The sequence below is a fragment of the Onychostruthus taczanowskii genome, unplaced genomic scaffold, assembly GCF_017590055.1.
Source record: "Onychostruthus taczanowskii isolate IOZ18803 unplaced genomic scaffold, ASM1759005v1 scaffold79, whole genome shotgun sequence".
In the NCBI taxonomy this organism is placed as follows: Eukaryota; Metazoa; Chordata; class Aves; order Passeriformes; family Passeridae; genus Onychostruthus; species Onychostruthus taczanowskii.
The window spans coordinates 1168204-1188410 of NW_024505782.1; the positions used below are offsets into that span (position 1 = coordinate 1168204).

At 44.9% G+C, this 20207-nt stretch overlaps 1 protein-coding gene across 3 annotated transcripts in view; it reads left to right on the forward strand.

Moving 5' to 3' along the window:
• The window catches only part of SETBP1 (SET binding protein 1), a 267469-nt gene that overhangs the window by 99809 nt on the left and 147453 nt on the right, over positions 1–20207 (forward strand). The window contains exon 1 of one of the 3 annotated variants that reach the window (XM_041423540.1): positions 18040–18092. The exons of the other annotated variants lie outside the window; for them this stretch is intronic. Coding sequence (XP_041279474.1) covers positions 18078–18092 — 15 coding nt within the window. The 5' untranslated portion in view covers positions 18040–18077. Of the gene's footprint in view, positions 1–18039; positions 18093–20207 lie in introns of those variants that run through there. 3 annotated transcript variants of the gene reach the window in all.

The window sequence follows — 20207 nt, forward strand, 5'->3', positions numbered from 1 at the left end:
ATGTTTACAGCAGCAAACTCAATGCTTCCCTTTAACCATCTTATTACAAAAAAATTATTTGTGTCACAACCTGATTTTATATATAGACTTAAGGAGTCTTCAGAATTGCTTGTGGGTGGTGGTGGACCAGCACTACCCAGGAACTGATTCACAGGTGGGGATGAATATAAAGAAAGGTGCTGAGTCTGCAGCCTGGTTCTGCTTTAGCCTCTGTTGGCCCATGGGCACCACATGGCACAGCATCACGTCTGTCCCCCCTGCTGCTGCCATCCCTGGGGGCTCCCGCCTAAAACCTAGGCAACAGGATCCAGAGGAATTAAAAGGCAGTGTGCTTTTCATTAAGCAAATGAAAAGAAAATCACAGTCCCTGCCCTGAAGATTGTACACTGTAATCAATGGCAGCATTAATGTGGAACTTCAGTGCACTCCGAGGAACAGTAAAACATGCATGATGGGACCATGAAGATGAGACAACCAGTAAACTACTTACTCTGCTTCAGCTCCATTAGCCATTAAAGCAGCATAATGGCACTTACCTTACCTCGACAGAGATTAGTTAGTCGTCACTAGCACAAAGTTATGGAGGTAAAAAAGGGGGGGAAAAAAGGGAACATCCCTCAAATTCATGCCTTAGTGATGCTGGCAGAGGATGGGACCCAGGTCATGCCACATGGTTCTGGTGGCCAGGCTGGTTCTGGAGGGCAGGGGTGCTCATGCATGGGCTCCTGATCTGCAAGAGCAGCATTCTTGGGCGTGCGGCAGCACATGCCTTCAGTTGTGCTTCAAGATCCTTTTGGGGCCCTCCAACGCAGGACATGTCATGATTCTATGATCTTCAAATGGAGGGAAAGGAAAGCATTAATTTTGCCAGCCTGACCTTTTACATTTGGGGTTCAAATGTGGATAAGCTCCCAAGTGAGCTTACTCAGAGGCCACTGACAGCCACATTTGGCTGCTCTGTCTAGAGCTCCACATGGCTGAAGCCTCCCTTGTCCATCTGTGCCACGGGACCTTTCCATGGATGACAAAACAGTGGCAAGGAGCAGAAGGGACAACCCTGTATGGGCAGGTTGTGCAGCACCTGTCCACACCGTGCCTGGTGTGAGCCACTGCCATTTCTCTTTATAAACATTTTTATTAAAAGTAGGTCCTAGAGCAAACAGACCTCGCAGTGTGGCTTTTTTCATTAAATGAGCTTGATTTGGTCTCTGCTGACTCAAAAAGCCAATCAACAACCTCCCTGAATCTTTGATCCATCTTTCTACTTTGCTGTACTCTAACGACTCAATTTCCTCTCCTATCATGCTTTTGAGAGGGGGAAATACAGACTAGTCCCCCAGTTATAATACAATTATTTAGTGCAAGGGTTTGGTTTTGTTTTGTTTTTTTTTTTCACTTGAATAAATTAGTTGTTAATTAAAGCTTTTTGATGTAGTGCAAAAGGAGTTATATTTGATACCAACAGCTGTATGCTGTTTGATTTATAGTCCTTTGGGGTGTTGGTTACAGCGATCCATTTCTCCCCCTTCCCCCACAAAACACACACACACACTCACTTCAAAGGCCGTTAAGTGGTACTGTGTTTTCAATTAGGAGGAGAATATTTTTGCTGTTGTTTCCACTTTTCTCTGCATCACTTGAAAACAAGAAAGCAATGTTTCATCATTTTGGCCATTTTCCCCAGCCCACAGTCCTGTGGCACTGGCAGCAAAGACAGTTGTGAAAGACTCTGCTGGAGGTGATGGGTTGACCCTGAATGTGGTTCCCTAGCTTAGCACATTACAACTGCAAATAGGAGACACTGGCAGAGGATTTTCTCTGATTTTCACTTCAAGCAGGTTAAATTCCTGCAGTGGGAAATGAGCCAAGCTTCCAGGTAATGCAGGAAGTGTTTGGAAGCTGCACTATATCTCTGGGTTGAAGCATCTTTGTAGTCTTCAATCTGTGCAGAATTAGGAACCTGGGTGAATTTAAGCAGTTTGGGTTTGATTTCCTGATGGGAAATTAGAGAATGCAATGGGAAATGTTGGCAAAGTCTTTGGGTGAGATAAAATTTCTTCTAATCCTCTCCAAAGAGTAGATTAATCCAGTGTACATTTGGTGCTCTCACTTAGTTGATCGATTTACCTGTCTCTAATTTCTCAGAAATTACTCAACACTCATCTGCTTACTGTTTCACACCACAGGGACCATATGCCAGGGGTGTTTCCAGGAGGATGTGGAATCTCAGAGGGTTGTCCCATAATCCCTTGTCTCCCTTCCTCACCAGTGAGGTGAAGAATAACCTTAGGAAAGGACTTTTGTCAGTTTAACACAGCAGTCACACACAGGTTAAAGAGGAGATTTTCCATACATGTTTTTTTGTGCTGTTTTCACTCAATTCCCAGCACTGTGTTCTTTATTTACAATGGAAGTGGCTGAGCAGAAATTCTTCATGCTGTTTTGTGTTTGGACTTGTGTGTCTGGGAAATGGCAGTGGCACTTCCCAGACTTGTAGGATAACACTTAGGGCACCTTTTAGAGATGATCCAAGCTCAGCTGAGCAAAGTAATAGGATCAGCTTCCTGTGCAGACAGAGAGAGAAAGCCCTGCTTCTCCAAGAATCCCTATCCCAGGCAAGGTTGTCCTAATGCTACCATTTAATTTGCTTTAATCCAGTGGAGGGGGGAATGGGTCTTAATTAATTGCCTTCTACTCCAGGCTCAAGAGGAAAACCTGCTTTGGAACAATTTAATGCAATCAAAATCTGCAGGTTGTGAGGCTGCTGGCAGAGTTCCCTGTTTGTGAGTAAATGAGTGCACATTTCCAGCTCTCAGGGATGGGTGAGGCTTTTCTGAAAAAGAGTTGCTGGAGGTGTGGACTCTTGGCGAATGTGAAGGACTGGAAAGTAGAGTAGCTTTGTCCTCTTCCTTGCTTGTCCCAAGGGAGTATGACTGCCAGTGTGGCCTTGAACCTTTTCTGTAACTCTTGGATGCTGGGTCAAATTTGAAGGAGCCAGAGGATGGTGGAGAAAATTTGTTTGGAAGAGGGTGGTTGGAGAGGAACAGAGATGCCCACGTCATCTCTCTTTTCTCTCTCTTCCTCCCTCTCTCTCTCTCTCTGAGAATAAGAATAATTTTTCTTTTCCTGCTCCCTCTTCAGCAGTGACAGAAGCAGTAATTCCTGCCTACTTAACCCAATTTCTGGAGTCCCACATGTATTTCACAGTTATTAATACTTTTCTGGTATGCTGATGTTGAGCTTCGTACGGTTCCACACTGTGGAGTTTCCGGGAGGGGTTCTAGGCCACTGAGATTGGCAGCAGACTTGGGAAATGCCCTTTCATTTCAATGTGGTGGAGATTACTTTCCATTTTTGCTATTACCTTACTTGTTCCAATGACCTGCTCTGGGAAGAGCTTATTTATCTAAGGATCAATTTGATTTTCTAGTTCTCAGGGCTGTAAAAAATGTGTTTCTCTAAATTGCTGTGAGACTTTCTACCTTTTCCACAGCATGTTGTTTTAGTAGGACTTACAGAAATACACTCCTTCAAATGCTTAAATTAATCTCATGGTGGAGTAAAAAAGGGAAAAATTGTTCATGAGGAGTTTGATTTTTCAACCAGTTATTTCACAACTTTTGTCTGTGTTCTGCTTTGCCTATTCGAGTTTAGTTGAAGAGTGAACAAGGAGTGGGTATTGGATGAGGAAATGAAGATTTTGAATAAATATGGAAGAAAATACATGTTTTCAGTTGTGTGTATGTTACCCTGCTGGACACCAGGATAGATATTTAGGGCTATCTGAGTTTGTTTCCTTTCTGCATTAGTAACGAGGACTTTGATTAAAAATATCTGGCTTTAAGTTAATGAAAAGCAGTATGTGCTCAAGAACTGGAGTAACATCTCCGCCAAGCATACAGGTTTGTGGAGTGATCAAAAGTTAAACAAGTTTAAAAGGGTGAAAAAAGAAAACCAGCATGAGAGGAGTGAAGGAAAAGCAAGACAGAAGGGTGTAAAAGCCAGCAAGAATGACAGCTTCAGCCCAAGGGAAATGCCAGAGAGGATCTGGCCCTTAAGGATCACCAGGGGGCTGGTGAAAAAGTCTTGGTGTGGTGGGGAGAGCAGGGATCAAGGAGAGAGCCAGGGAGGAGCCAACAGGGATGGGAAAGAGAAACCCTACGGTCAGAAGTAGGTCAAACTGTGTGCAGCCATATCTCCATAAAGTGTTGGATGGATTTACCTGAGGAGAATAATTTTCCAGCACAGGAAGGGCATGAACCTTCTGCAGCAAGTCCAGAGGAGGCCACCAAGATGATCACAGGGATGAAGCAGCTCTGCCATGAGGAAAGGCTGAGAGAATTTGGATTTCTCAGCCTGGAGAAGAGAAGGCTTTGACCAAATTGTGGCCTTCAGGCACCTGAAGGGAGCATACAAGAGAGATGGAAAGAGACTATTTACAAGGGCCTGGAGCGACAAGTAAAGGGTGAATGACTCCACACCGACAAGAATAGGTTTAGACTGGATATTAGGAAGGCATTCTTGGCTGTGAGGGTGGTGAGGCCCTGGCACAGGGTGCCCATGTGCCTGCCCCATCCCTGGGAGTGTTTAAGTTCAGGTTGCATGGGGCTCAGAGCAACCTGGTGTGCTGAAGGGTGTCCCTGCTCACAGCAGGGGGTGGAATGATTTTTAATGTTTGTTTCTACGCAGGCCACTCTTTGGTTTCCCCTTTCCTGAATAAATAGCAGAAGCAGTTAGTTGGTAGGAAGAGAGTGACAGGGAGGTGGCAGTGACTCTGTATTTGGCTAAAATTAATACCTCCCACTGTAATGGGATTTTATAAATTTTGGAGACCACCTTGTTTTCTTATTGATAAAGACCAGCAGTTTTACATTCCTAATGATTTTGATTAGCAAACTTTCTCAAAAGTTATTTCTCTGAATACTTTTTTTTTTTTTTTTTAACAAGCAGTAATATCTCTATTGTTTGAAAAAGAACCTTTGAATTTTGGCAGGGACAAAAGCCCTGCAGCTGAAGATATGCCTTTCTCTGCTCCCATGAACCTCCCCTCTGTTCTGGCTGAGTTATGAGCTGTGTAAGACCAACATTCCCCATTTCTGCCTTGTATTTCTCAGGAGCATTTTGGCAGCGGGTCAGAATCATAACTGAACAGGAATCTTCCGCAGACCTGGGCCCAGAGAGCTGCCAAAACAAAAATAGCAACAAGAGAAATCCCTCGGGGCTCGTGGGGCAGGTGGAGTTGGTTCATCACCCCCTGCAATTTCCCGCTAGCAGAGGTTGTGGCAAACCCTGCCAACTCAAGCAGTGCGTGCCCCTGGGGATCCTCGATGAAGGGAGGGACAGAGCATACCCACTGTCTTCAGGCTGCTGAATCAAACAGAAAAAAAGAGTTAGGAAGTGTGGTCCTCACCCCCATGGGTGCAGCAGTGGTGTTGGCTGGGGCACATCCATGTTAATCCCATAGTGACCTGTCCTCCCTGTCATGTGTGAGGGAGTGCTTCCCTCGAACTGCTGGAGAGGCAATCACTCAAGCAGAAAACAAGTTCACACAAATAGCTGTGAAAGTTGTGAAATTCCTGGTTTTTGACACTTTCAGGGTAAACATGTTTCCTATTGCAGTGGCCAGTGCAGTAAACAGGGGGAAATTGTGTGCATCTATACACATATGTGTGCACATGTTGGATGACGGACATCTGGGTGGCCATGCAAGCACCACCATATGGGATGTATTCATGTTTAGGCTTAGAAAAATAGAAAAAAAATTGTTTTGCAGCAGTACAATGCAGAGTTTTTGTTATTTTTTTTGTTGTTGTTGTTGTTGTTGTTTTTTGTTTTTTGGGTTTTTTTGTTTGTTTGTTCTGGTTCTGGTTTAGGTGGTTTTTTTTTGTTGTTGTTGTTTTTTGTTTTTTGTTTTGTTTGGGGGGTTTTTTGTTTGGTTTTTTTGTTTGTTTGTTTGTTTGGTTGGTTGGTTTTTTTTAGGGAAACCTAATAAAAATGCACGTTTGCTGACAAACACACAAGAAAACTCCACTTTTCCACAGACACGCACGAGGTGCCGGTGCGCTGGTGACGCTCGTCAAGCCGAGGCGGCCGCACGCATCTGCATTTGCTCCCATGGAACAAAAAGTTTTATTTCCTTTTGAACAACAAGGGGCTTTCCCCGCCTGCCCGTCCCTTGCCCGGAGCTGAGCGCTCCGCTCCCGACAATGCACGGCTGCCTCGCTTGTTGGAGCGCCTGTCATTAAGCAATGCGCTGATTATTCTGGCAGCTCTGCTGCTCGAGTCCCCACGGACGAAGTCAGACATGGAGAGAATTGAATTTCGCCAAGGATGGGGCTAAAGGTCGTTCCATGCAGTGGACAGCTGTGTCTAGTCAAATCGAAACTATTGCTCCAAGTGTTACCAACAGAATGGCTGATAGCTCTGTTGTCAGTTCATTTACACTTGCATCCTGTTACAAATTAAACTGAAATTGTGGTGTGCTGAAGGAGCAGAAATTCGGTTTTCTGCCAAGTGACAATTCCTTATATCACCAATTTCCAAGTGCAGCCACTATAGATCATTGCTAAGGGTTTTTGTGATTTCCAGAGATGAAGATTTAGGATTCTGATTTTCTGCCATGGGCAAAATTCCCATTAGCACCTGCTCTCATCTTCTAATCCCATAGGTTGAAAAGCAAATGCAAAGCTGTGGTAACTGGCCTCTTTTCTCAGCTCTGTTCACAAAGAATACCATAAAATACAGAATTGTTTCATGACTTTTCCCATTTTCCAAGCTTTCTTTTCCTTTTCCTTTTTCTTTTTTTTTTTATTTTTCTTTTTATTTTTTCCTCTTATTTTTCTTCTTTTTTCATCTTCTTGTTATTCCTGTTTTCTTTCCTTTTCTTTTCACTCATCCTTTTCCTCTTTTCCCCCCCTTTTTTCTCCCCTACAATTAGGACGTTTGAATTCAGATACAATGCAAACTATTAAATACTGTCATTCTGCTACAAACTCTCCTGCACTGAGGCAGGGTGTAGCAGTGAGAACATTTTAAGAACACTGCTTATATGCCAATATTCATTTCAGCCCAGCCCAACATCTTCCCCTGAAACACTCCTAAATCTCTCCATCACCAAGACAGAAAAATGCCTTCTAGGCAGAAACACAGCCTCTCCCAGGATCCTCAATGGGTCCTAGCAACCAAGCTGAAAGCCTGGGACTTGACCACATTTGGAATAAACTTGCCCAAAAACATCAATGCTAATTAGCTCGTGTTATGAATGGATTAAGTGAGACACCAGCTGCAATGGGGCATTTTGATTTGGGTTGTGGCTGGGTAATTAGATTCACATAAGCTGGCTGGGGAGCTGTCAGTCAGCAAGCAGCAGCTCCCTGCGCTGTGTTAGGAAGAAGAGCTTTTCTCTGTCCCATCATCTGTTTTGCTGTGAGCCTTTGGGTGATGTACCAGTAATCAAGCACAGCGCTGAGCATGAACTGAAACCCTCCCCTGAGCCACGGCCACGCAGCTCAGTGACTTCAGAACTCACTCCTCCTGCAGCTGAGCAACACTATTTTATTCATACTGCAAAATGCTCCTCGGATGGTGGCTGCTAATGTGAATGCCATCCTTCCCCTTGGTTTGTGCCTGCTTTCCCCCTGATTTCTAAATTGTCATTGGTGCTAGGAACAGTTTGGGAGGAAACATGATTTATATTGTGAAATGACCTAGAACAATAGTGACTATAGAAAAGTATGCAAAATTGAATTTATAGACGAATGAATACCTGCAAATCATAGAGTTATAGAATGGCCTGGTTTGGACCTTCCACTAGCTCAGGGTGCTCCAAGCCCCATCCAATCTGGCCTTGGACACTTCCAGGGATCCAGGGGCAGCCACAGCCGCTATGGGCACCCTGTGCCAGGGCCTCATCACCCCCACAGTAAAGATTTTTTTTTTCAATATCTAATTTTAACCTACTCTCTTTCTGGTGGTGTGAGCATCTGTGCTGTTCTGATTCTCTTTCTGGTCCTGTGATCTGTAGTGTAGCTGGGTTAGTGGTTCTGGGGTCCCTTTCCAAGCAATGAAGAGAAATAGGTAACTCCAGGGAGATACACCTATTTCAGACATCATCTGTGTGTGAAGGAGAGGATCCACAATAGGAATCCCCAATGATTTGTTTAGATGAAGTTGTTTGGTTTATTTTTAGTGCCTCAAACAGGAGGCAAATCCTTGTTTTCCTCCCAGATCAGGAGCTTTCATATAATATCCAGACAGCAACTTTCTTAAATGTGACGAAAAGCAGGGAGTAAAAAGGTGGTTTGATGCTTCTGACACAGAGACTTTATCAGCTCCATAAATAAAGGACATATGCATGTGATGCCTGACTGCATCTCAGATTGCAATACCAATGTTTTAAAGGCCTGCTGACAGAGCATCTGCTTATTTCATTACTCCTCCAATGTCTTTGCAGGTAAGTCATGCATTATACAGTATCATCTCCAGCAATGCATGAACAGAAGGGACAGAATGGAAAAATTCTGGATGGTCCATCAGTTTCCCTTCCAGGAGAGTGGAACATAAGGAATTATGTACTCAGTTAATAGGCAGAATTAGCAAAATAAGATCATATATTTAGTGCACTAAGATTTGAAGTTTTTTTAAAAGAAAAGACTCTATCATGGTACTTTTTTTGAGTTGTCTGCTTGCACAGCAGAACAAAGATCATTTTCAGTAAACTCCTGCTCAGAAAACATACTGAGGGGATCAGTATTAGTCAGGTGAGAAAGGAAGTGTCATGCTTGACTGGAAAACATACAGTGGTGAGTTTCAAGGGCTTATGGTGAGCTTTGACACTGCTACACAATTCTGAGGAGCACAGGTCCAGATTCAGCCTGGCCCTGCCCGTAACCCAATCTGTCCTGTGTTATCACCAGTAGTGTGTCAAAGGGTTAGTGGTCTCACTCCATTAAACCTTCCCTTTAGAAACAAAATTTGGTCCAGTGTTTGTAAAATGTGACTAACAGGCAAAGAAGAAAAAATATCTCCCCAGATAGGTTTTCCAGTCTGCAAATTCGTGTTACCCTTGTGCAGTGTCCCACTGCTCCACATCCCAAATGCTTCCTCTTGTTGATGTTGACTGAAAAGATTGGATCTCAATGCTTTTTTTTTTCTTTCTTTCTTTTATTTTTTTTTTTTCTTTCTTTTTTTTCTAGTAAGAGGTGATTTTCTCAGCCATGAATGCCCACTTGACTGCATGGCACTGCCTTGGCTCAGTTGAGTCCATAATCCATCACTCCCAAGCCTTTCCTTTCAAATCTGCCTCCCTCTCTGGCCATGTGCTTTTGAGCCAATGTCCACAGGAGTCTGCTGTGTTCATTTGGGTACCCACTGAGGTGTTTACAGGAAAAGACCCAATCCAAAAGCAGTTTTGTCACTGAGGAAGAGGCCTAAAAAGAAGATCCATAATGCCATGTAATACTGTGGTGATACATTATAGCTCAGTAAGGTATATTGACCAATCTACAAACATCTTCATACCTTTTGGTGTTTGGTTTTTGGGTTTTTTTTTTGTTTGTTTGTTTGGTTGGGGTTTTTTTGGTCAGAGACAGCAAAGAGCTTTGAGATACCAAGATGCTTATGTAAAATGGGTTTCTGGGCCTCTGTCCATTTAATACTCACAAAAAATTATTTAGAAAATGCTCCTGCATCCTGCAGAGAAATGGATGAAGATGGCAAAGAGAGTCATGGAAACATCTTTCACTTCTGGACTACAGGAGAATGTAGGCAGCAAAATAGTTTTAGCTTTATGGGCTTTCCTAATAAGCATCCATCACTGAGGAAATACCATAAGACATTTTCCACAAGTATTCATTAGCTGTTGGGTTTTTATAAGCTTGGTTAGACTTTGTACACTTTCTCCCACCATTCTGTCATGTTTGCTCTTGACAAATATTCCAGCAAACATGTTTGCATGCAGTACTGTTTGTGGAGGCTGTAAATGCTGGAGAATATTCCTGAATAGTGCCTTTAATATTCCCACTGAAAATCTGCTTCCAGAAATTGTAATGTCCCTCTGTTCAGGAGACAAACACTGCCGTGTCATGCAGACATTTAACAGCCCGTGAACTGGGAAAAGATCAAGAAGAGTTTTTAGAAAAGAATTTCAAACACGTTTTCTTAGGCAAACAGCAATCTGCCAGTAGTTCACAAATCAACACACTGAATATGTCAAATGCCTGTCTGTTCCCATTCCTGGGGTTTAAGGTCATGAACAAATTTTGAAAGCAAACCCAAATATTTTATTTGCTATTCTCCTCAGTTTCAATCTGTGGAAGAAAAGAGATGTTTAAGAAAAAAAAATCTAATTTTTTTTTTCCCTTTAAAATAGCTTCCATAACATAGTTTCTTATTGACTGATCTCTAAATAAGAGACTCTTGCTCTTGACTGCTGTTTAGATGAATTACTTCTAAGGCTTTTCTTTTTGTGGCAGCGATGAATTGGTCAATGTTTGTATTAAGCTTTTCTAAGTGCACTATTAAATGAAAAAACTTCAAAAATAAATAGGCCAGCTGACTCAATGATAAATTGAAAAGAGGGGAAGGTGTGTATTTTTAGACAGAAGAATCATCATGGAAATTGTCCAATTGCCATGCATTTGGAGAAGGGCCATGTGGAAAATGCTTCAAATAGGTACCAGACATTAGCTGCTGTTCAATAAATGAGACTGTGCTTTGGGGGAAAAAAAAAAAAAAAAACAACCCAAGAATCTCATCTCACCACTGCCTATCTTGTCCTAAGGCTTTCCTAGGATCTAAATATTCCTGATAGTGTTGAAAGTAAAACCTTCAGGCATTCTGTAAAAATCCTTTAAGTTCCTCTTTTCAGCATGACTGGAAAGCAAGCTTGGATATTTTATCTTACCCTTAAATGAGAAAAATATATGGGCAATGAAAAATGAAAAAGAAAGGGGAAGAATCCTCCTGGAGCTTTGGGTTTTTAATAATAAGACCAGGGTCAGTGTTGTTATTAAAAACTGAGAGAGGACAAATAAAATCCCAAGTTTTTCCCCTGTTTACACATCAGAGGATCATACGTGTGAATGGCTGTTTCAGGAGAGGACAGATGGCATTTTCATGGTGTTCCTCTAAATGGGTCTTAAGTTCTCTTTGTGGGTGGAAGTTCAACCCCTCTGTTTTTTCAGTCTGACAGACATCAGGGCAAGCTGGCAGTTCCAGGATAAGCTCCTGCAGCTGCCAGGCACATCCCCACATCCATGGAAAACCCTGTGATACTTAGCTGAAGGTGAGGCTAAGGGTCTGCAGTGGTTTCCCAGCTCCAACCCTCAGTAAACCTGCACTTCTCTGAGCTGTGCAAATGAGATAGCAGTATCTGTCTCACAGGGGGTGTTAAGAAGCTTAATTCATTAGTGTTTACAAAGTGTTTCTAGATCCTCAGATGTAAGGCTCTATAAACAGGCAAAGTATTACTAATTGCCAGCTTATTCTGAATTGAAAATAAAGATGGTTTGAGGAAAGAGGTGCTGAATTTTCTGGTAAGCTGAATCGGTCTAGTGGCTGTGGGTTAAACAGTTTAAAGTTTAATTTTACATTACTATCATCTGATAAATCTCCCTTCATTTATATTGGTGTAATATTTGACCTTCTGTTTACTTTGGGGAAAATAGGAGTCTGAAAGTAGGGCCTCCTATGGTAAAGAATAAATCAAAGGCTTAATTCAAGTAATCACTTCTGAATATGTACCTTGAGGTTGCTTTGCTTTAAATGGAATGAGTCTTGCTTTACAGAATGTGGCTTCAATTGTGCTGCTCAATTTAAACCAAAATATCTCAGAAAAACTACCTTGCACCTCTTTGTGGCCAAGGAGAACACCATGGTTCCAAAGTTTACAGCATTTCAAAGCACATGGGTGGATATTTTTTGTTTGTATGGTTTAGTTTCAAGGGGGGTTTTTGTCCTCTTCATACAGGCCTGGCAGGAAAAACAGAGCATTTCATTTAGTTATTCCCACTTTCTGAATTTCCTGCAATGCCACAGAAATATCATGCTTGGGTTCCTACTTAACTTTTTGCTGGCATTTTGGAAGGTATCAGGAATAAGAGTAAGTTGGCTAATTTCTGCTGTTTGTACTTATAAGTTGTGTTATTTATATGCAATTTTCTGCAAAGCCTGATTTTTTAGAACCATCCCCTCTAAAAGGTTCCTTCAAAAATGATTCACTGTAATGGAAAGAAACTTACTTAGCGCTCTTTCACTCCTTAAGAAACACCATATTTTATGTTTTTCTGCCTCAAACCACACTTTTAAAAAAGTAGTGGATAACCATTTCCCACTTGGCCTCCAAAGGGTGAAATCCTCATCTGGTATAAATTGGCACAGCTCTATTCAAATCAGAGCAGCTACATTAATTCATTCCAGCTGAGGCTCCAGCCCTGAAAATGCCAGCAAGGAGAGCGAGTTTTGCACAGGATGGATTTTCAGGCTTGGTGGAAGGTTTTTCTGTGTAACTTAGCTATGTGCCTAGGCTCAGGGCTGTGGGAAACTGTGTGTTTGACATCTGCAGCATACGCAGCAAATGCTTTGGCAGTTTGAGTTAATGCCTTTTGAATTCACAGGTTGTTTACTTTCAGCTTGAATGTGGATTTGCTTTCAGCCTCAGTGGGAAATCTAACACAAGAAGTAATAGGACAAGCCATCTGTCCAAAAAGCTATGAGAATTTCTGGTTTTGAACCAATAACGGAGATCAGGGACAAATTCACCCTATGTGTAATCTCTGCCAAATTACTGGCATGCTCCTTGGATTTCCAACCTGGGACCCGATCCCTCTGGTGCAGCGTGAGCACACATAGGGGAGGAAACCTGCACAACGAGCATGGCCAGCATCCCTTTCCAATGGTGGCTCCTAGAGACAAGCATTTTTCCAGCCCTCTCTTCCTCTGCTCTGATTTACAACCCATTTTGGCAGATAAGCTGTGCACCTGTGAAGCGGCCGCTCCGCCGTCGCTGCGGCCCCTGCTCCTCAGGGAGCAGTAAACAGCACGAGTCAATGGGAACCCCCAACTCCTGCCAACATTCCCTGCAAGTAAATACCAATCCATGTCTTAGTCACAGGCCAGAGAATGGTGTAATAACTGGATTGACTGGGTCACTTTTTCTGAAAAGCTCAGGGGCAGATTTCAGCACTCTTTCAAGGGTCCAGATTTTTTTACTTTGAAGCCAAAAAGCCATGCCTCTCTCCCACTGTGTAAACTAAGAAGCTGCACAAGGGCCAAGGTTTGGGAAAAAAAAAAAAATCAGCATCATGCAGCATTCAGCAGGACACAGTGGGCAGATTTTACTAAGAGCACAGCATGTGCTCTCCACAGGTAATGGAGCTGCTCCCCACTCTCAGATGGTAACCTGGGCCTCGTGCGCCTGTCTTGGTCACCCACAAGAAGTGCCATCGCCTTCAGTGAGAAAATAGTTAGCCTCTATGCACTGTGCTGTCTAGAAGGCTGTGTCCTTGTTTTTGGAAGCCCCTGTGGTTTAAAATCTTGGTTACAGCTTTTCCTCTGACTTTGTCCACTGTTTCTGCTGACCTGGATTAAGTTATGCTTGTTTGGACCAGCTGGAAACATGAGTCTTGGTCTCCAAACCACTTGGGTGAGCTGAAGATCTTTGCTTGAGTATTTAATAAATAATAGGGAAGGCAGAGAAAAAAGCAACAAGAAATAATTTGGAAAGAGTATCATCTGGTCTTTAACAACAAAACCTTCACTGCATTGTGAAGTGAATCTATAGGTTTTAAACCTTCACGAGGTGAATGGCTCAGGAGAACAGGATACCTGCCAACATCCTTAGAAGCACACTAGCCTGATTTTGACCTGCCCTACACACAGAGCAGCATTAACTCAGATACCCTGGTGTAAACCCAGCCCTGCAGCAGCAGCCCTGTTTGTGCGGAGGACTTCATCAAAACAGCACCATTCAGCATTCATTCCAACAGCACCAGGCTAATTTACCTCAGCCACACCTGGATTTCTGAAAACTGGAGGGCACCGGATCCTGTTCACACTGTTTTCTTTCACTCTTCTCTGTCAAATCAGGGCTACTGCAGATTGAGTGGGGAAATTGAGTCTCTTCAAAGTTCTTTTTTATTTGGTTTATTGATTCAATAGTATTTCATGGCTAATAACCACCCTTGACTAACAGGCTCATTTGAACCCGGAATGCTGTGACCTCTTATGTAATTTAGTGGCAGAACAGCCAGTTTACAGATAAGTAGTCTGCTTAAGGTGGGAGAACTCAAGGCTTGTAGGCTTTTCTTAGGAAAACAAGCTTCTTTTTCTGCTGATTTTTCGGGATCCTTCACTGAAAGTTTTCCATAGAATCACAGAAGAGTTTTTTTCTTTGTTTCCCGTGTACTTGCGCAGTCATGAGAACAAGGATGGCTTGCAATTAAAGTAGCACAGTTCAGCCTTCTTAAATTAAAAACTTTTTTAATAGCTTTTTTTCTTGGAACCAGAGGCAGATGAGCCAAAACACTGCATAAAATAAGAAGAAAGCAAGCTGGTTTTGTTGTATTTTTGGCACGGACAATGGCTTTCAGAGATACTGGAAGTCATGCAAGAAGAGTGTGTTCTTAAGAGACTTCTAGCCCTGCTCTGAAGACTGAGGGCTTTAGATGAGAGTCTGCATGTGGGGATCTTTATCCAAAACAAACCACCCAAACTTTTGTAGTCACTAGTACTGATTTCCTCCTCTGCATCTCTCTGTGCTGTTGCTCACACACACAAGTTCTTCAAGGCACCCTAAAAGCTTTTCTTTGCCTGTAACAATTTAATTGCCTCTTGGCCAAGATTTTCTCCTCTTTAAGAGAAAGAACGTGATCAAAGTGCCCTGTGCTGCCCAAAGAATTTCCTCTCCTCAGCCTCACTGCACACACCAGGACTGTTTTCCTCCCCCTTCTCCTTTGCCACATCTCTGCGTTTTGCACGATTGTTTCCTATTTATTTTTTTCCCTGCCTGGAAAAATCCAACATTTCCTCCCCCTCCCCTGGCAGCATGGGTGACACAGAGAGAAAAATCAGCACAGTGTCAGCAAGAGTTTAGCCCCGCAGCTGGGACCTGAACTTTCCGCAGCGGAGCACAGCGCTGGGTCACTGCACTAAAGCAAGCCAGATTGATACAAAGTGCTTGCTCATCCTGGAAAGGGAAGCATCAGAAGCCTGTTGGTAAAAATCTTTAGGCACCCTCTATTGTGAGCTTAGGCTGTTTTTCCTGGGAAAATGACCATGGATTGTATATTCAGTGTCATGACACCCAAAGTGATGCAATATTTGGGTGCCCTCTGCACTCAGGGGGTGATATTGCACTGGGGCAGTGTGGATTTTAGGGCTGCTGAAGATGGAAATGGAGCATGTGGACTCAACATGCTGCACACGGTGTGAAGTTTTCAGCTGTGAAGACCTGAACGATCACGTCTGCCAAGAGTTAATGTGCTCAGAAAAAGGATGCTAAAATATTCCTTCCCACTCCAGTTTGCAACTGAGAACTTGCTAGCCTGTAATATCTTTTATTTATAGCACCTTTTGACTCAAAGGATCGGAAAGTGCCTCTCTCTGGGAGTCACTTCAATGATACCTGCAGGCAGGGGTGTTTCTCTGCAGATGGCTCCAGCTGAGGTGTCAGGGCCTTCTTTGGCATGGACACATGTGAGGAACCCCCTTTGCCTTGCCAAATGCCAGCACTTAGGAATAAGGGATAGAGGGAAGGGCAGAAATCTGCCCCAATAGACCTCAATAATAGCAAACAGAGACAACAGGGAGAGAGCACTGAGATGGTCACTGGCTGGCTTTGGAAGCAGACATGGTGAGGCAGTATGGCCAATGCTGGATGATGTCCTTATGCAAAGAGCTTGGGACAGTAAAACCACAGCTCAGAAGAGGTCATCCAGGTGGCCCTACTAGGATAACACTCCAGCCAACCTAACCAGATCCAGCTGTGCTGTGGTGGCCTGGAGAAACTCCAACAGAGACCCTGTGCAGGGCATGCATCCCAGTGGCAGAGGTGCTCCTAAGGGGAGAGGCTGGGTTTAAATCCTCAAACTCACACATCCCTTAGTGAGCACAGTCATGGCAGGGCCTTCTGCTTATCTTAAGTCCACTTCAGCACCTGCCCATCATCTGCTCCCTACTCAGCTGCTGGCTGAAAAGGACCAGAGGACCAGAGACCAGCTCCTCCATGCGGCTCCTGGCAGCTAGAGAGGTGTCACCCAGCCCTCTGCTCCCCTCCTGTGCCATCCCTGCAGGCCAGGGAGGCAAAAGTCAGGCCCAGCTGATGGGTTTACGAATCCAGCCCATGATTTCTGCTTCATCAACAGCCAGGAGAGACGTTGCCAAGATACATATTAGGCAGCTGTTCAGGACACTGCTGCGCCTGTAGCACCCTGAGCATGCTGCCTGCCTGCCTGCCTCCTGCTCTGCCTCTGCAGCCCCCATATCAAGCCAGTTGTTTTGCTATTCCCTGAGGTGGCCAGAATGTGTTCAGCAAGAACCAGCCTTTTTTTGGCACTTCTGCTGGGTCTCCTGAGGGATTTGCCACAGGGAGGGAGTGCCCATCTGCTTCAGCATCCTCTAAGTCCTGTGTTTTCTAAGGAGTCCTGATGTTTCTCTATGGAAAAAGCCATCCAGGCAGTCTCATGAAAACTCTAGGGACACCAGGGGCTGTTTATGGGGCTGCCCCCTACCCTGGGTCTCTAGACAGGTTTTCAGATTAATACACTCATGCCTTCATGATGAAATCCTCAGCACATCTCCCTCCATGTCCTTCCCAAGCCATCCCCAGAATCAGCATTATTGTATTTTTTTTTCTCTAAATCTCTTTCCTCCAGGCACCAGACAAGGTGTATTTGATAGCACTTTATCTCTGTCATGCATATGTCAGTGTCTGAAACTCTGGTTTAATAGGAGTCACATCACTGGATGGAAGTTGGCTCTCTCAGGTCCTTTCCATGGAGAACAAGTGTTTTGCCTCATTCTCTGTCTTCCAGCAAAAATTTACTCCTCCCTCCTTTCAGGAGGGGGCTGGGGTTAGCTCATCCTGGCAGCCCAAGTGTTGCATTGCCTGCTTTTAGGGCATCTCTCACTCCTCCTCCTCCTCCTCCTCCTCCTCCTCCTCCTCCTCCTCGCAGAAGAGAATATTCTTCTTGTGTGTAAGAGTTTTGAGATTTTGAGGGTTTTCTTTTCTTTCCTCTTCTTGGTCCGTTGAATATTACATCATCTATCACTTCCTTCAGTACCACTTCCACATGTGCTGCTTCAGATTTGGGGGTGAGAATGGCAGGGATTGCCCCAGAATAATGGAATCGCAGAATATTCAGAGTTGGTAGGGACTCACAAGGATTATAAAGTCCAGCTCCAAGAATCTACCACTTACCTGAAAGTGTTGTCCAAATGCTCTGGCACCTTGGTGCCTTGAGTGTCCTAGGGTGCCTGACCATCCTCCAGGGAAGAAAACCTTCTCCTAATATTCATTCTATACCTTCCGTGGCACAGCTTCACGCTGCTCCCTCAGGTCCTGTCACCTGAGGGAAGGTGGCAAGCTATGGACAAGCCCTGTGTCTGTGGAAAAGCTAAGAGGGAAATAGGGGAAAAAAACCAAAAAAACAACCAAACTTAAAAGGAAAAAAAATATTTGGGAGGAGAGTGTTTAACAGGAGAGAAAAACAAAAAACAAATCAAAGCTAGTGCCAGGCTGGAACCAGCACAGCAGGCTGAGAAGTTGGTGGTGGAAGCGCTCAGTGCCATGTTTGGGTTGCTTAAAAAAACACCGTGTGTCTCTCCCTTGTTATTCTGCCTCTGCCTTCCTCCCGGCCCCACAAGCAGGAGGAGGGACTCGGCTGCCCGACTCTGGCTGGGGCTCGCAGCACCGCCGGGGGATGCGGAGCGTGTCCTGTCCTCCGGGCGTGTCCTGCACACACCTGCGCGGCCCTCGGGCAGCTCCGAGCGAGCCGCGGCCGCCCGGCACCCCGTGCGTGCTCTCCCCACGCCCGGGAGATGCCAGGGCATTGGCAAGCACGGCACGACCCTTCCTGCCGATGCGAGGGAAGGAGGTGGGAGGGCTGGGGACGGAGGAGAAAAGGGAGGGTGGGAGGTTGTAACGCTTGGCTGGAAGAATTTAGAGGAGTACAAAAGGGAGCGCGATGAAAAGGGGTGGCGGCGGGGAGGGGGCAGGAGGCTGCGAGCTGGCTGCCGTGGAGGTGGAAGGAGATTGATGTTTGCCGAGTGGCGGGGCTGGGGGGTGTGGGGTGCCGCAGGCAGGGCTGGGGTGCTGCGGCGAGCCTGACAGCCCCGGCAGCGAAGCAGCGGGGCTTTATTTTCCTCCTTTCTTCCCGCCTCCCGCCGCTGGGCGCTCGGAGGAGAAGGCGAGACAAAAAGCTGAACCGGTGCCAAGAAGGAGCTGCAGCGACTCGAAAAATGGCACTCTGCGCCGCGCTAATATTTCGAAGCTGGGCTGTGCTGGAGAGCAGGGAAACGTGTCAGGAATGAGAATGGCTGGGACCGTGGGGCTACTGGCCGGGCTCAGGAGTGTCCTCCCTCCTCCCTGACTCCCTTTGCCTTTTAAACGTGACCCTTTTCTCCTCCAGCTCCCCCCCACCCCCAGTGATATTTAGGAGCTCTGGCAAAGGGAGGAGATCTTTGCTGAGGACTTGGATTGTAAAGGGTCTCATCCCCTCCTTCCACCTCCGTATCGGGGAGAGATTTTAATTTTTTTTTAATTATTATTTTTTTCCCCCTAAGGAGGAAAAGAAGACTCTCAGGGAGTTTTCTTACTGTTTTCCTGTTGCCCTTCCCCTCCTAGTCGCTGTCCTCCTCCTCCTCCTCACTGTACCAGGCTGCTGTTGTGGCTCTGTATCTCGATGCAAGGTTACTTGTAGGACACAGGAGCGAGTCTCTGCTGCAAGGTGCAGCCTCGCCTGCGTCGGTGTTTCCCTCCGTTTCCCATTTGCTGCGAGATGAGGCAACTTCCAAGCGGCTCAGCTCAGCTCCTGGTTGGTGCAGTGGCGCTGTTTGGGCTGCAAAAAGCCCCTTCCTGCAAAAACCTGCCTAGATAAAACAAACAAACAAACATGTAAGGCTGAAACTCTGTCATTTTGCGCTGTTGGTTCATTTGCAAGAAAGGGGATGGAGTTTTGTGGTGGTTTCTGTCTGAAAGGGAAGGTTTTGCCCTGTGCTCATCCCCTTCGCAGCCAAGGAAAAAATCCAAACGAAACCACTTCTTGTTTTAATAAGGGTTTGATTTTTTTAAAATTTTTTAAAAGCATTTAAAAAATTATAACCCTGTAGTAGTTCAGTAGTTGAAGTTAAATACAAAAATATTCCCCCCACCCCCCTTCCTGCTGCACAGATGTTCTTTTTTGGATCATTCTGGAATTTATATTTAAAGTTTTAGGTCATCATTACAGAAACCAGGGACTGGAGAAAGGGAAAATCCCAGTCTCTGGTTTTGAAAACAGGTCTAGATCCTGTTAGAGCAGCAGTTTTAGCCCTCACATAGTCAGCAGGTCAAGTTCAAGGAGACCTTTCTAAAGCACGGGAAGAGCCTCATTAACTTGCTGCATCTCAGAAGCTGGTGGATTATTGGGTTGTTAGCTTGGCCCATTTTGTAGTTTCAGGCATGGGATGATCCCTGTGACCTCCTTCTCACCTGAAAACCATGCCCTAGTACACATTCAAACCACTTCAAACCTCACCTTTGGTCTCAGACATGCAGGCCTGGTTTGGGAGCACCTACCCCTGCCCAGGAAAGGCTTTTGGAAATGCTGTTATAAATAGGGGGGAGTTCAGGCAGACTTAAAGGTGTTGCCTTGCATGCTCCCCTCAGCTCTTCTCACAGCTCCTTACAGATCAATAGTTCTTGCTCTGTGGAGGATCAAATTCTCTGTCCCAAATTAACGCTGCTGGCAGTGGCACTCATTTCTAAGTTGATGCCAGCAGATTTTGTATGGAGTAGGATGAACAAAGCAGCTGATCCCTTGCTCTTCCTCACCTCTCAGCTGTACTTTATACACTGTATTTGCTGCAGTTCAACTTGGGCTTGTGCAGAGAAGGTGCTGCCATTCCTTCTTGCTCTTTTCCCTTTGTTGTGACTGCAGGGTGTGCAGTGCTTGGCCCAGGAAACCTTGGTTTCTTCACCGTGGAAATATCAACAAGAGGGTTGGCCAAAG